The following is a 17749-nucleotide window of genomic DNA, read 5'->3' on the forward strand; positions in this document are numbered from 1 at the left end:
AATAGAGGAAATAAAGAAACTCCTTGCAAATGGATTGATTTAACTGACTAATTCACTGATGTATATATTTGCTGTTGTTCTTTTACGACAAACACTATCACTGCTTGAGACTTCTTTCAGAGGTTTTTTTTTCCTGTTCATTTTATATTGGTTCCAGTTCGCTTCCCAAACAGTTTCCAGTACAGATCTTCATCCCACAGCTTGAGTTGCTTGTACTTTCCAAAGGGACAGCAACATGTGCATTAGTTATAACACAGTATGTGGAATGTAATTGCTACAGATGCAATTTAGTGTTGCAAAACTAATCTGGTTTTAGCCAGATTAACCTGTTTACATTAATATCTAAAGCTCTAAGGAACTGAACGGCCATGTTACTACTTGGACTTTAGCTGTGTCGCTTTGTTCCAGATGGATACTGAGGAAACTAGAAATTAGCCTCAATACATTACAACTAAAGCTCAGCAATTGGCATTGTGAAATGTTCTATTTTATTCTAATTATTAATTTACTTATTCTAAGAAGAGGTTGTGTTATCATTTTAATGTTAATTCATATTAAATGAATTTTGGACTTGGCTTGTGGGATAAAATATATTTTAGCATATGGTAATCTGAAAATATAATATTATTTTAAAGGTGGAATGGACTGCATATAATTTAGTAGCATGGATAAATCAGCCTTGGTTTATTAACTCCTTGTTAGCTGTGCTGTGATGAATAGAGTTCTGCTGTGAGTATGGGTTAGGGGACACACATTTTTTCTTGTGTGTGTGTGTGTGTGTGTGCGCACGTGCATGTTTAAAGAAGAAACAGCAATACCATTTGTTTGCAAATTCAGGATAAAAATAAACTCTGGAATGCTGAAGAAGGAAAGCTGGAAGCGGTTGCTGGCTGGGAGCCTTGTCTAACAATGGCAAATCGTAGATTAGGAGGACACATGCTGTTTGAATGAAGAAATTTTAAAGTTTGCTTCTAGTGGAACAAAACCCAAAGTATTTTTGGAGTTCTGTAAAATATAAAGTGAACATTAGAGAGCTTTTCCTGCATCTCAAATTCATACAAATTTGTAATATATGTAATTTGTTAAAATATATTGTTGTCACAAAATAGCTAAACTCGCATGAATCCTTACTCGAATTCAAAGTAGTAATCTCAATTAGGAACAATTTTCGATTCCCACCCCCTGCTGTGATTGGGGGTACAGATGCTTTGCTGCCCCTCACATCATTGTAACCCTCTGACCCAGTCTACCCAGCAGAAGGAAGCACCATTAGTGTAGACTCCAATGCAGTTCTCTTAACACAGGGAAGGTAAGAGAAAAGACACCTGCATCCCTCTGGAGCCTGATTTACTGAAGGCAGCTGCACTTTATTACTAATGAAGGAACTTATAAGAGGCAGTTCCTAGGGGAAAGAGACTGTCAGGGGAACAGTTCTTTGTTTTCCCCAAGTGCTTAGTGAGCTTACTGAAGCAAATCTCAGAAAACAAGCCTAGGTGTGTATGTAATTTCATTTGTTTGTATGCATGTCATTGTTTATTTGAGTACCCAACAGAGATTCACTGGATGTAGTGAGAATCAAAATGAGTTAAAACTTTTCATCTTCATTGATACACAAAGCAGTACTTCAGGCCTATCTGAGGAAGGCTTTTGTTTCTGTTTTGTTTTAGAGGAACATCTAATCAGGGACTTGAACTGGAACCCAGCCACAAAATATTGTTCAACTCTAATAACCTCCATCTAATTTTGTTACTGTAACACCAATCCCAACGTGAAAAACCACTCTACTAAAGGCAGTATTGGTAGCACTGCTGATATCTAATATGAAATATTGCCTGATACTTCCTGTTATAAGACCCTGTCTTCAATTGCTTATAATTTTGCCAAACATGGGCTGAAATTTTCCATTTTTGCCTCAAGTTTTTTCCTCCCAGCTAAAATGGTCCAACTGTTGGTGAGAATGAGCTTAGAGAGGGAAAAATATTATTTCCCCATGTTTTTTTAAAAAAATCTAGCTTTAATTTGAAAAGCTCTAGTGTTTTGGGGCAGGGACTTGAAAATTGGCAAGGGAGGGGTAATCCAAGTACCAGGGATGAACCTTTTGCTCTCCATGAAAAAATTGTCCAAATTTGGCCAAGTTTTAAGTCTTGGAAAAATAACAGTTCACACCTGCTCACTAGAGTCTTGCTAAAATGTATCAGTTGAATTCTCCATACTGGGCATATCCCTGTGTAGGGCTGAATAGACATTCCCTGCAATTTCTGATCTGGGCTGCTGAGGATTGGGATTCAGAACTGAGAATGTGAGCCTGTCTTTCCTGTGATCACAATGTCCCACCAGTGATGCCTGGTCAGCGGGATGGAGAAAGTTGTCTGATTGGAATGTGGAGTGGTCAAGAACTGGTCCTTGAGGAGGAATTAGGAGGAGTAGAGTGAGACTAGGATCCTTCGGAGAGAGACTGGGACTAAAATCTGATGTGGCATGAGGGGAAGACTGGGACTAGCTTAAGCAATGACAGTGTGACTGGAAACCAGTATGTGTGGCGAAAGGAACAAGGTGTGAGGGGAATGGGAAACAGATATAACAAGGAACTAGGATGCAGGGAGAAAATTGGGACTGCCTGGGCAAAGAGACTAGGACAAGGAACTGGGGACTAAGAGTGGTGGGGGAAGACTGGGAGTCAGGAGGGGCTGCAACTGGGATGGGAAGTATGTAGGGGAATACTAGCACTGGCTGGGTGAGGACACTAAGGCTGGGAAGAGAAGCCTGAGGAGTGGAGAATGGGACTGGGAGGAGGAAGGGAAGAGACAGGACTGGGATAGGGACAGGATGAGAGGGGAAGAGGCAGAAAGGCTTTAAGCTTGCGGGGAGTGGGCAGAAGAATCTGTTGCCCACAAGAGCACACACACCCTTGGAGGCCAGAATAAAATCCAGAATTCCTGATTCTCGTTATTTCTCTGCTGTCAGCAAGTATCTGTGAACCACAATGGCAAAGGATCTTACCCTCTACTTCTGGTGCATATGGAGGATGATAATGTACTGCTTCTATCGGTGACTGTGCTGGCTCATTTGGTGGGGAGCTGTGTGTGGGATCTGAAAGTCCCAATGCTGGTGGTGTCCCATGTGGATATCAATGATAATACCATGTGATGAAATTACTGTTTTTAAAAACAAACAAACAAAAAACCTGGGAAATTACACCCAGGCAAACAGAGCTCAAAGAATAGTATTAAATTTGCAAAGTCAGAGTAGATGACTCATGCCTCCCCATACCGGAGGGAGGGGGGGCACAATCTAAAGGGGAGGACACGTGACAGTCCCACATGTCTCCTCTGCTCAGTGACTGCACCCAGCCCGGGGCTGCCACACTCTCCTCAGCTCATGTTACCTGGGGATGGGGGAGGGGAGGAGAGGGACTCTGTCCTCCTGCTGTGCCTGCCGCCTGGTATATTCGGGTGCTCTCCCTAGCCGCCAGGCCCAGGCAGGGAGCGTAAGGGAGCTGCTTCTCATATGGCTCAAGCTGGCCGTTCCGAGTCACTGCTCTGTACAGTGCAGCAGCTGCCTGAGAGACCCTGATTGGGGAGGCAGTGGTGGGCTGCCCCCCAGCCAGGCCCAGTGGTTGGGGATAGGGGCTAAGCAAGCCAGAAACATGTTTGGGGAGTGGAGGCTCTGGCTTGCTCTGTCCATGTCCACAGCAGCTGGGTGCAGGAAAGGGGCAGCCTGCCATCATCTCCCCAACAAGGCTGTCTCAGTCTCTCTCAGACATCTGCTTTGTTGCACAGAGCCGTGACCCAGAGTGGCTGGCATGAGAAGTGGCTGGTCCTGCCCCTTCCATTCCTCACCCAGCTGCCAAGGACAGGGGCTGAGTGTGCAGGGGGCAGATGTAGCAAGAGAAGGACAGAGCCAGTGAGCCAATCTGGGGTGAGCACATCCCCATTTTATGAATCACTCAAAAGTTAGCAAATGCCACAATTAAGGTTGTCTTTCTTAATTTGGCCCCCTTGGCATATGTGTTATGATAGCCTTTAATTACATAATTATACGCTGTTTTTTGCCACAGGATCCCTGCCTCATTTCATGCACAGGATGGACCTGCTCTTGGAATGAATCAGGGTTGTGTGGTAAAGGAGACTGTTGTCTGTAGGAACCCTTCCTTATATGTTGCAGAAGTTGGAAGTTGTATGGTGAATGAGGCAGGGGATTTCAGGAAGAGTGAGGATGGTCTCATGGTTAAGGCACTTTAATGCTGCCCTGGAGAATTTGATTCTATCCCTGTCTCTGCCACAGAGTTCCTATGAAATGTGAATCAAGTCACTTAAACCAAACCTTTCACTAATTGTATTTTCCTCATTTTACGGATACCTGACTTGAGACCCTGGGGTCTGATTTGCAGAATGCTGAGTTGCTCACAGTTTCAACTGAAATTAATGGGACTGTGCTTGAATATATACAAGTGCTATATAATACCAAGTACTCTGAAAAATCAGGCCCTAGGTATATCAAATTGGACACTCCAAATTGGTGGACATTTTTTACCTTAATCTCCATGCTTCTATTCCCTATCTGTAAAATGGGGATAATACAACTACCCCACCTTACAAGCGTTTGGTGAAAATTAATTAATGTTTTTGAAGTATTCAGATACTGTAGTAATGAGCACCATAGAAAAGCCTCTGAGGAAATTAATATTTCTTATCTTCCTTGTAATAAAGCAGACATCTTGAAAAATGAATATAAAACAAAATATTGAATATCTGCATGTTAATTGAGCACTGTCTACTCTGTGCATTGAATGAGGCGGGACTCCTCTGGGGAATAATACTGTGTGAGCATGTAATTAAAGAGTGTATTATAATACAGACACACAAGGGGCTACATTGAGGTTGCACAGGCATACTTAAGGTAGTTATCTGGCCCTCATCCCTACTTCATGGGGGTATAGTGAATGAGGAAAGTGCTGTTATCCACACTGTGCAGTTGAGGATCACAAGCACAGACAAACTAAATGACTTGTCCAAGATCACACACACTGTCTTTGGTATAGAGAGAAATCAAATACTGTATGGGTCTCTAAGTCCTAGGCTAGCACCCTAGCCACAGGACCATCCTTCCTGTCGTATTCAAATATATCACTGAAACCAATTCCTTCTTTGTGGTTAATTAACTATGGTGACTATATTTAAATTACTACAAATATGTTCCCCCCAAAAATTTAAAGTTCAAAAAAATCCCACATCATGTTTTGCTTGAAATAATCAACCCCCATAGTAAAATAACTACTGTATTTATTATGATCCCTTCATTAGTATGATGCAAATTAGCATTTTTTCTAGGTAGGTGTGTGTATGTGTGTGTATAATATTAAAAAAAAAAATCACAAACAAGTGGGACTACCAATGGTTACATTTTGCTTTAATAAAATTGGCTAGCAATTCTTACCTTCTCCTCATAAGGTAGCACTAGAACTTTCATAACATATTAGTTATTACTGTGATCGATTGGCAATATACCGAATGAACCATATGGAGTTAAGGTAAACTTTATAGAGTTAAGTTAAACTTTATTGTATTAGATCTAACACCTTGGGGTACATTGTATTAAAAATGCAATTTAGTATGTAGAGTTGCGGCATTGTATATCCTCCTGTAGTAGAGAGGGGAAATACTAATGTACTTCCTCCATTATCAACCCTTTGAAACCACCCTCCTTGGGGAGAAATGCATATGCTAGTTCCAGCTGGAGTCTCCAAGGAGCAACAGTCAAAAAAAGGATTTCTGGATAAAAGCCTGCGGTTTAACGTGCCTCAGGGCCTTCTTACTGTTCCAGCAAATGGACAGGTCCATGGAGGACCCCAATCCTTAGGGGAGGTTTGGAAGGACTAGACCTACTGGGTCCTCATAACACTGAGTGCTTGTTGTGAGCTGAAACTCTGATGAACTTGTAACCATAAGGATTCCCCTAGGTTAAAAGATTGCACTTGCCAAATCCATAGCAGAAAATTGGGTTGACTTCTGGTAAGCTTATTAGCACGCCTTGTCAGTTTTTTATTGTTTTTAATCTGTTTTCTCTGTAGTGCTTTGTACCTTACAAGTGAAAAAAGTTTGCTTAGGAAGAGTTGTGCGGAACTTATATCTGTAGCAATTACACTGTTATCTTTCTCTGAAGGGAAAGGAAGCAGGTATTCTAGGGCAAGCTGTCTGTGCTGGGAAGACACAGTGAAGGAATGGGAACTCTCCAGCCTGGGAAAGCACAGAGTCAGAAGGGAGAGAGAGATGCGTATCTCCACCTAAGAGAGGCAACAGATAGGGAGCTGAAAGCCAAGAGTAGGTGCCCATGGTGAACCATCCATGGGAAATACAGGTTCAGTTGCCCTGAACTGTGACAATTACAAAATCATTCAAATAAGCAGGCATAGCCAGCTTGCTGAGAAATAAAGCTTGTTCCTAAATTATCACTTTCAGTAGCTACACAGTGGTGCCACACAGATCTTGATAGTGATAACCTAGTTCCGGATCTGAGGGTTTTAAATATTGTACTGAAATCCCTGTGTGGTGTAGTTAGTGAGTTAGCAATTCAGATTGCAGGTCTCTGAAATAGTATGGCATTTATTTAGAGGTTTTAAAATTAGTTGTGGAAAACTGATATTAGCTAAGAGAAGTTTAAACTACATCTATTAACATGTTCTCTGTGTATATATAATCTCCCCACTGTATTTTCCACTGAATGCATCCGATGAAGTGAGCAGTAGCTTATGAAAGCTTATGCTCAAATAATTTTTTTAGTCTCTAAGGTACCACAAGTACTCCTTTTCCTTTTGCGGATACAGACTAACACAGCTGCTACTCTGAAATCTATTAACACTGTGCCTTTCAGAAACTTAATCCTTTTTATGATATCTTGAGGATTATAAAAGAAAATTAGACATATAATAGCATTAATGGAAAAAAAAATGTTTGTCTTAACAAAACAAGGACACCTTGCTCACTCTTCTGCTAAATCAGTCATACGCTAGAGAAATAGACCAGTTAAAGATGAAAGAGCTATCATAAATCATCTTGAAGTCAAACTGTTATTAAATATGTCAAGAAATGAAGCCTACTGACTTGATAAAGGTGATATTTCAGATTTACTCTTCAGCTATTATTTTCACTTTCTTGTTTCTCAGAACAGGAACACATTTAAAGAAATAAAGACAGGGATAGGGTGAGTGAGGGATAAAAGAAGGAAAATAAGCATACTGCAATACTTGTCTGGCTTCCTCTTGAAGTGAACAGATTCAGAATATTTATTGTATTTGTCCTGTCGAGGAATTTTACCAAATAAACAATATTGGATAAAATCTTCAAAAGTGCCTAAGTGATTCATGGCCTAAATCTCATTTTCAGAAGAGACTTAGGCCTTTTCTACACTATATAGTTTTGTTGACAAAATAGTGTACACACTGAAATGCTCCTCCTGCTGATGTAACTCCCCTGCTATGCCGACATAATGTAGGAGCCCAAGTCTCATTTCAAGTCAAAGGGGATTTGATTGCTAAGTGCCTAGATCATTTTTTAAAATGGAGCTGAGGCTCCTAAGTCATGCAGGCACCATTGAAGATGTTATCTTTTATTTTTGTATGGCTCACCTACAGAGAAAGGTACATATTGAAATACTTTCTAGTATTTCAGTATGTAGCCTGCCCTATCTATTTGTGGATGACCTAATCCTAGTTTGTTTATCTACTAACCTACTCCCATTCAAACCTCTCCGTGTATTTACAATTTGGAGGAAAGGGGAAAAAAATCTGTGTTATCCCACTTTTCTATTTCTCTAACGTTTAGAATGTTGTTTATTAGACTGTAATCTCTATAGGGCAAGGACTGCCTTTATTTTTTGTCATGTCCAGTACAAGACAAATGAATAATTAAACATCTTGTTTTCTGAGACACAGAAGCGGACTCAGAATGGCCAAGATTTCCAAAAGTGATTAGTGATTTTAAGTGCTTTGATTTTGGATGCCCTGTTTGAGACTCTTTGAAGGGACCTGATTTCCAAAACACAGGGTGCTCAGCACTTTCTGGAAAATCAGGCTCATCCAAGGTGTCTTAATTTGTGCACCCAGTAACTGAGACACCCAAAATCATGTAATCAATTCTGAAAATCTTGGCTCTGTGTCCTGCATGTAGAAATGCTCTTTTATGAGCAACCATGTCTGTGGAGTTTATAGGGAGAAGAAAATGTCTTGGTGGGGACAACAACAAAAAAACCTGGGACTTTAGGGATAAATGATTATGTCTTGGGCAGATGTGCCACAGAGGCTCTCAGAGCTCATGTACTTTAATAACCTAAAGCTGTTTTAACCTAGAAGATGGTCACTCTTTATTCTTCTTTCCTCATGTCTGTGGTTTGTTGTCTTGTTTGTGACTTCCTGGATTTGGATTCAGTGATACTGCTTTTGATAGAGAGACCTCAAAGGGATAGTAGTCATTGAAAGGAGTGGAAATAGGGTTCCAAACAAGCGTTGGTAACTTGGCATCTGATCTTTCTGTGTTATCTATTAGGAAAGTTAAGTAACCTCAGACCTGACAAACTCACTACACCAAACACATAATTTACAGGGTATTTATCCATAAAGAGTAACATGAAAGGTATCCACAGAAACCGCATAACTTATCAAGATTCATGATTATTCGGAGATGCATATATGGGTAATATTCAAGTCATAAGGTGTTTATATTGGAGTAGTAATTAGTCACGAGGAGATGATGTGTCTTGGTGATGGCCTATTTAGTCAAAGGGGAATTGACACACTGTCCTGTTTCGCCTGTGATTCAGTGCAAGGCTCAATTGTTCAGCCTTGTGGAATACTAAGATTTTGTATGGAAAACCACCAGAGGCAACAACAAGCAACTGAAACCACTTAAAGTTAAAGGTAAAAAAGAAAGTTTACAATAAGACAGGATTTCTTCCTATCTGTGAATAGAAAAAAAATCTGTTTTCAGTATAACACGGGTGGGAGAAGCACTCTGGGTCCATTCACTGAGGAGACACCTGGTGGAGTGTGGGGAGGAGGCATCATGAACATTTGAATCGTGGTTCCTGTGAAGCCAGACAGCTCTGCAACAGACTGAACTTTGGGGTGGGAGGACCTACTTTATTATATTGGAGAGGTAACTATTGATAAGTGTAGATCCAGTTTGCATTTTGCTATTTCGTGTTGTATCCAGTTGCGTCCATCACTTTCTCTCATTTCTAGTTATTTTTTTCTTAAATAAACCTACTTCTGTTTTCTTGTAAGTGTTCACAAGTGCTGTGTGGTTCACGGGAGTAGTGGTATAAGGTGAAACAGGTAAACTGGGGTACACTGTACCTTTGGGGGCAGAGGATTTGGAATTTCTGTGAGTAGCCAGTAGCAGTGGCTGGATATCACAGGAGAATAATTCAAAGGGACTCGGGGACAGTGGTGTCCCTATTGTTAACCTGTGAGGTGACGTCAGGGATGCCATAGCCTAGAGGAGAGTGCTCGAGTGGCTGTAAGGCTGGTGGACCTATCTGTCATGTAGCTACCACAAGAAAGATTCCCTCTCTCTAGAGTCAGGATTAACAAGGTGATTCACAGTCCTGGGTATCCCAAGAACCCTAACATCCTATTTTACAAATAGGGAACTGTGGCAAATAAGAGTAAGGGCTTGTCTACGGTAAAACTCCATGTAGATACTGCTGGCATGAATTAAGAATAATACGAATTAGGTGCCTTTTAATGTGTGCCAGCAAGGTCTGTGTTGGGCAGTTAGAGTGCAGCACATTCTATAAATCACACCCCTCTAATGTACTTTATCGTGTCATGAGGACAAGCCCTAAGTGACTTGCCCAAGGTCACACAGGAATTCAGTGGCAGAACAGGCAATTAAATCCAGATTTCCAGAGCCCCTGCCTAGTGTCCTAACCATTGGACCATCTTCTAGTCATTTTTTCTTTGTGAGCCACAGGGATACATTTTTTCTACTGGGGATGATTTAGCAGTATGCAGGGGGGGAAAAGACCAACTCCCTCATAAGTGAGGGAATCACTGAAGGAAACATATCAAAAAGCAGAAAAAGAGGCACCCAAATCATTTTCTGCCAGTTTCTTTCAGCAGTTGCTTTACAATGGAAGTGTGAAAGACACAATTGAAAATCTGAAGGGTTTCAGGTTTTGCTAATGTAATCCAACTCATTGTCTTCCCTTAATTATCCCAGCACAAATTTTCCTTTAATAGCTTGCAGGGTAATTTTCACATAAGATGTAGCAGGACAAGCATATAATTTGTTGACACCTGTGAGCAGAGGAATATTTCATTGCTGGTACATGCTTCTTACTTCCTATAGTTTACCTGTGAGAGTCAAGATTCTCCTGACTGAAAATATACCTGAATTTTCATTCTGACAGCTAGTGCTAAGCTTTCTTCCCCTCTGTCCTCCCCTCCACCCCCACCCCACAATAAAAATCAGTCCAATACTGTTCAGTTCCCTGAGCATGCCAGTGGTTTTGGAAAGTTTTTATATCCTAAGGTATTTCATACTTAGAAGCAGCCTGCTACAGACAATTTTTAAAAGTTCCCTTCTCTGGTAGACTAGTAGAACTGCCTTGAGTAGTGGCATCTTTACAGAAAAATCTTACAAAGCTGAAGTGAGGAAGTGGTTGAGCCCATTCAATCTGTATTGCTCAGTCTGTTCATTTCTTACCAGTGTTCTGGGCTTGGACAACAACTACACACACAGAGTATTAAAGAAAGAGAATGAGGAGGGAATTTTCCCTGTTATCTCCTTATAGCATGGAGTAGGCTTCTGCACATTGCTGGGAGAGCTCCATTGACTTCAGAGCTTTATACCAGGGGTGGATTTGGAACGATCTGCCGCATGCAGCTTGTCTGCAGGTTTAATAAGAAATTAGACCACTTGTGCTTTCTGAAATAAATTCTACTGGCCTAAAAATTATGGCACATAGTAATCTATCCATAAAAGTGGAATTAGCAATGATGCACATGAGAATTCTTGCTATTTCACCAGATGGACCAACATCCTGGTCCTGATATTCCAGTTTTCTCACAGGGCAAATTCCAACTTGGTGAGTGGTTTGGGTTTATAAGCATTACAAGGCTGAGCACTCTGAGCATTATAAATTACTTACATATAAACAGATCCTCCCCTTGATAATACAAGCACCAATTCCGTTTAAGTCTGTGAGATATGTGCATGTATCTGAATGCAGAATGTGGCCCAAAGGAATAAAAAATGAGATATGTAAAAATAGAAAGATCCCCTTTCAGGACTAGATGGTTGCGCGCACACACTCTCTCAGTACAACTTTGTCTCCCTCCCCACACATTTTTTTTTTTTAATTTTTCAGACTTAAAAAATAAGTTCAGAGTTATGGAATTTTATAACTTTTTAATTTGATCTTAATCGTTAGGCCAGGTCATCCACTAGCTTCAATCTGTGTAGGTACACGGGCTACAATGGAGCTATGCTGATTTATATCAGCTAAGAATCTGGCCTTTAATTTTATTAGACTTTCCCCAGCAATGTTAAATACATACAGAACACAGTATAAATGATGTGCAACATCAACCATGCATAGCTGATAGAACCACAATGAAAAACGTCAAGTGACTACATATGTCTTTTACCTTTATAAATCACAACCTCAAATGCCTTTCAAACATAAAACTGAGTTTCCAAAGAAGGAAGTAGGTAGAAGGGGTGATAAGAAAGTGTCTGCAGCTTCTGACTTGACAAAGCATAAACAAGAAGGTTACAATCTCCCTTAACTATCTCATTTTACATTATACTCTATGTCCTAAAATGGTTTCTAAAATGAGGTTTGAAAGGAAATTGTACACTAATGGAGAGGCACAAATTGGACAGGCAACTGGAAAGCAACACCATGTGTTGCATTAATTGAATTAATAACATTTGTTGGTATTCTCGATATATTTTACTCAGATTCTTCAAGGAAAGTTAATAATGCCAGATATTTAGTGCTAACACATGCAAGAAGAATACAATTTGTGCTATTCAAGCAAATTCAGTGAGTATGAGAATGAGTCAGTACTTAAAATCATAAAGTCTATTTCTCCAATTTAATGTCACTTGAGGAGAATGTGAGGATTGGGACAGATGTTGATAAATGTATTCTCACTTTGGTCAGCATTGTACAAAATTCACTCTCCTCTTATCAAGGTGATGTTAATAAAAACCTTTCAACCCATCAAATAATGATGCCCTCCTGCCAGAGAACACAGATTTGTTTTTAATGTAGATAACCACTAGTTTTCCATGGTTAAAACCCCCAAAATTCTCGAATTAAAAGAAACATAAAAATCTACATTTTTTGTGATTAAAATGAAATGTTGAACTTTGCTTTCCCTAGCCATAATATGTATAGATATTAGTTGAACAGTGTTTTATTGATATACAGTAGAACCCCATTTACCCGAGCCTCTGGCTCTCCATATTGACTGAGCCCCAGTGGCCTGGGGCTGACTGTCTGAGCCTGATAATATAAGATGGCTAAATGGAATTCTGCTGTATGAGTTCAGAGATGTCTGAAATGGGTAAGGAAAATGTTATTCTCGTAAGGCAGATAACTTGCAGTGAGTGAAGCTACCAGTTTTTATCTTTACATTAAATGTAAAAACTAAAGATTTTTCCTGTAAAAACTTAAATTCTGCATTTTTCCATGGTTTTTCTGTGGCAAACAGATTTCTAGGCTCCCTTTTTATGAATTTAGTAGGGGAAAGCCTGGATACATAGCTTTTTAGCCTTCATTTTTAATACAATTTGGTATTTATTTAAGTTCACAAGGAGTTTTTTTGGTTGTTTTTTGTCCTATTCAAAGGATGAAATAATTACATATTTTAAATAGATATGCTAGCAGTAGTTAAGATATAGACCATTCAAACTCCATTACTTTATAATGGATAATACAGGGCTCAGCAGATTAGGTGACTTTCCAATAGAAGAAAGTGAAAAAGTAGTTATGTTTTAGGCAGAGGTAAAACAAGGCGGGGGGGGGGGGAGGGGGGAGATCTGTCACTCAGGTGCTATCACCAGCTTCCAGTTATTACAAATGGTATTGTGCATGGGGCCATACTAGATGACTTATGGGTGATTGGATCTGAACCATAATCAGTGAAGTAAAACTTAATCATATTGTCTTAGCTCATCAGTATAGGTATTTCAGACACAGTGCTCAAGGTATTGCTCCAGCAGTGCTGACTCAGTTTGATGCGAGCCTTAAAAAAAGGCAACAGATAGAAATATTGTTTTCATGTACTTGCTGGTACCATGACAGAGTTGAAGAAGCTCACTGACTGGAGGGAGATCCCTATGGAACTCAAGCAGATCAGTTATGATGAGGTAACCCACAGCAGAATAAGTATGAGTTGGCTAAACTTGTGCACAGAACATTACAGCAGCCAGGGAGGAGTTTTTTCTAGACCTGTATTAACAGCATACAGATGCATTACATCGTGTTATATGACATGTTATATTAAATATTATTTTACATGATATTGTGTGTTTGTGTATATTTTTCAGCTACACTCCAATTCTGACAAAGGTGATGGATCAGTCAAGTATATCCTTACGGGAGAAGGGGCTGGAACTATATTTATTATTGATGACACTACGGGAGACATCCATTCAACCAAAAGCCTAGATCGAGAGCAGAAGACACACTATGTGCTGCATGCTCAGGCTATTGACAGACGGACGAACAAGCCACTCGAGCCTGAATCTGAGTTCATTATCAAAGTGCAGGACATCAATGACAATGCACCAAAATTTACAGATGGACCTTACATTGTTACTGTGCCAGAGATGTCTGAAATGGGTAAGGAAGATACGTTATTCTTGTAAGGCAGCTAAATTTTAATTAGTGAAGCTACCAGTTCCTGTTTCACAGAGTTATAATAAAGCATTTTCTTTTTCATCAGTTATACACAAAGGTCAACAAAAGCTGGAAGGTTGTAGTAATAACAAGGCAGCAAGATTTCAAATTGAACATCACATGTTAGTTTTCTTTATCTGCCTGTCCATAGTTCACTCATACAATACATTATGCATGTCAGCAGAAGAGGAAATGCAGTGCTATTCTTAAATACTTCAATAGTTTTGCACTCCTGGGTAACTGCAGTTTGGGAAAAAAAGTTACATTCTTACATTTCTGTACAACTACACTGTTTACTTTATTTTCAGAGGCATCTGACTGTGTAAATAATCTATGCAATTTATGGAAAGAATAAAATAAATGAAAGGAAAAGTAAATCTCCAGTTTATTTTAGACCACAGTCTCACAGGTTCATCTTCAGTTATTTTTTATAATGTAAGATAAAGTGTAGCTCAGCTTTGTATTACCCTATGACAGTTTTACCTTAGGTATTAATTATATGACCATGCATTTTGCTGCTGCTTGATCAGTGCTATATTTAAAGCAGCAGCAACATGCTAGCAGTTCCTGTTACTTATTGGTTCCTCAATAATATCATTGATTTAGATTTTTTTTTTTTTTGGCACAGTGCTAGATACATTTCTTTTCTCATGCAGGATGGACAGATCCAAAAATATTTTTGTTTTAGAAAGCTCAGTTATTGTAAGCAGTTTTCCTCCTGAAGCCTGCTGCCTTGTATCACTAACGGGTGATTGGGGACAGTTACCCACACTAGTTCTAAAAGAGAACAGCAGGAAGTCCAAGACAAAAATAACCCTCTGGAGTCGATTTACATAAAACATATAATTTGTTCACTTCTACTGACTCTTTCTTTCTTAAGTCAGCAGGTGTCTAGCTGAACTTTTGCGAAGTGGAGTTTATAAATGCCAACAGGAAAAAATATCAAAGTGAACTGAGTTACTGGCCTCTCATAATAAAGTGATTATTTGAATTATATGTTTGGAGAGAAAGGCTAGTATGATTGAATCTTGATGGTTTATCATCATTCAGTCACACTGAATTATGATGATGGCTCATCATAATGGGCCAGATGCAGCAAAAAAAATAATCAGGGGTGCTTTGTACGAGTCAGGAAAACAGAGAGAAAAAGGTTTTATTTTTAATGAGAGGTAATTTGAGGACATTTAAAAGCTTAGGTATGGAGAGCTTGCTTTGGGCTGGGAGTCCTTTGTTTGTTCATTCTCTGGCTCACTGGCATTTAAGATGTAGAGTGGGGGGTGGGCATCACCTGCCATCATTACTGTGAACCAGCTGACATATAGGTCTCTTGGGTTCATCAAGTTTGTGACTCTAACCTTGCTGTGGGAGTGGTCCAGGCACATAGCTAGCCCCTTCACATTTTCCTTCAACACGTGCATGTAGTAAAATACAGCATATAACATATTAGCATGTGTGTTGGTCACACCATCGTAGATAGCACCAAACTGTTAAATCATGTCCCTGAAATATTCAACAGCCAAAGCCAGGATTGTAGCAGTTTGAAAACTTGAGACTGATTCTCCTCTCCCTTTACATTGATGTAAAACAGCCATTACACCACTGATGTAAATGGACTTACACTGGTGTAAGAGAGAGGTGAATTAGCCCCATTGGTTAAATACAGTTCTTTCCCATCTACCCTGCAAGACCAGATTATTTTAACTGTCCAGCCCAGCACAGTAACTATCATAATGTAGAAGGAACTAAATCTCTCCCTCCATCCCCTTCTTTTCTCCTGTTTCTAATGCTTTTAGCTCCATCCCCATTTCTCGCTTCCCTACTGTTTCATTCCTCCTTAGGTCACGGAACAATCCCCTTGTTATATCCCCTTGGTTCTCTTCTCCCACTTCCCCACTCATTCTCTTCTCCTCAGATTTTCTTTCACCCTCACTATGCAATAGAATCCCAACTTCTATCTTGCTCAGCATCTCTAACCCCCCTCACCATGTTTCTCTTCCACAGATTATCTGATATATTCTGTAAGTCTCCATTTGTTTCTCTCCCCAATTCTTTCCCCTTTCTAAAAGTCTCTCCCTAACCCCCACCCCTTGGAAGTACCCTTCTCTCTTCCTAATAGCTGAATGTCCAAGCCTTTGGTCAGTCTTCCCCTTGGTGTCTTTCTGCCCCCGAGTGTTCTTGATTCTTTCTTTTAGTCTCCTGCTAACTTTTGGACCCCTTCCTGGGGTCTCTGTCTCTATCTCAACTCCCAGCCTTGATTCCATGAGTCTTTCCCCCATACTTGGAATCTCTCCCTCAGCCCCTTCTCCTTCCACTACCTTGCTTTCAGCTTAAAGCACAGTATCTAACTTTTCTCCCAGCTCCAGATATCACCATAAATCCTTTCTAGCTGCTCTGCACTTTTTATCAGCCACTCTTAACTGGCCAGTCTTTGAACTAAGATAGCTCTTCAGGTGACTGATAAGAGGCTTTCTAAGTGACTTGATATCATTTAAAACAAAAGGTGCAACACTACTTTGTTTACGGTTGTTTGTTCCTGTCTGAATCCATGACTCCTTCATGGATACTGACTACTTAATTGATCTATTGTTTCTGTCCTGGAGCTAGCAAGATTTTTCTCCACACAGAGATACTAATAAGTAGAGATCCACATGTTTTATTTTAATGCTTTGAATCCATATCTGCTATGCCCGACAACCAAAATATATTAATTCTCCCCCACCTCCAGGAAGAAATATAATTCCTGGAAGTAATGTCTCAAAGGCCTGGTCTACACTACAAACTTAGGTTGACATAAGCCATGTTAAGTCAATCTAATAATGTATGGGTCTAAACTACTGAGTCCTTTCTGCTGATCTAAGTGGCTTGGGAAGTCAACTTCTGTACTCCTCCGCGAGAGGGGGAGCGCTTGATTCAATATCCATGGGTCGACATGGGGATAGTGTAGACTCTGTTGTATAATTCGAATGAATTGGCCTCCAGGAGGTGTCCCACAATGCTCCACTGTGACTGCTCTGGAAAGCACTTTCAACTCCGCTGCACATCAGCCAGCTACACAGGAAACAGCTGCTCCCCTGTTAAAGCCCCTGGAACTTTTGAATTTTCATTTCCTGTTTGAGCAGCATGGAGAGCATGCTGGCATAGCTGATGATAGAGACTCAAGGCTGAAAATGCACTCCAGCATGGAGTACACAGGAGGTGGTGAATCTTATTGCTGTGTGGGGAGAAAAGTCTGTGCAGGCAGAGCTCCGATCCAGCAGAAGAAATGTTGGCATCTATGCCAAGATTGGGGGAGAAGGGCTACACCAGGGACATGCAGCAGTGCCATTTGAAAATAAAGGGGCTTTGGCAAGTGTACCAGAAGACAGGGGAAGCGAAAAGTTGTTCTTGTTCTGCCCCACAGACATGCCACTTTTATGAGAAGCTGCATGCAATTCTCGGTGACCACCCCACCACTACCCCAAAACGCTCTGTGAATACCTCCCAGGAACCCCAGGCACCCTTGAGCAACAACAAGGAGGACATTGTTGTTGAGGAGGAGGAGGAAGAGAATGGAGACTCAAGGCTGAAAACGCACTCCAGCATGGAGTACACAGGAGGTGGTGGATCTTATTGCTGTGTGGGAAGAAAACTCTGTGCAGGCAGAACTCCGATCCAGCAGAAGAAATGTTGGCATCTATGCCAAGATTGTGGGAGAAGGGCAGGCAAATGGAGGATCAATTCTCCCCAACAGCCAAGAACAGTTTTTAACCCTGGAGCCCATCACTTCACAGGATCAGTTGGCGTCAGAGTATGATGCTGGGGAAGGCAACTCTAGTGAGTACACATTTCCAATCAAACT

General features: G+C 40.5%; 1 protein-coding gene across 1 annotated transcript in view; it reads left to right on the forward strand.

The window, feature by feature from the left end:
• CDH18 (cadherin 18) overlaps nucleotides 1-17749 on the forward strand; it is a 245119-nt gene that overhangs the window by 43118 nt on the left and 184252 nt on the right. Inside the window, exon 2 of the mRNA XM_077809160.1 lies at nucleotides 13560-13854. Coding sequence (XP_077665286.1) covers nucleotides 13560-13854 — 295 coding nt within the window. The remainder of the gene's footprint in view (nucleotides 1-13559; nucleotides 13855-17749) is intronic.

Source organism: Eretmochelys imbricata, chromosome 2 (assembly GCF_965152235.1).
Source record: "Eretmochelys imbricata isolate rEreImb1 chromosome 2, rEreImb1.hap1, whole genome shotgun sequence".
Lineage (NCBI taxonomy): Eukaryota > Metazoa > Chordata > Testudines > Cheloniidae > Eretmochelys > Eretmochelys imbricata.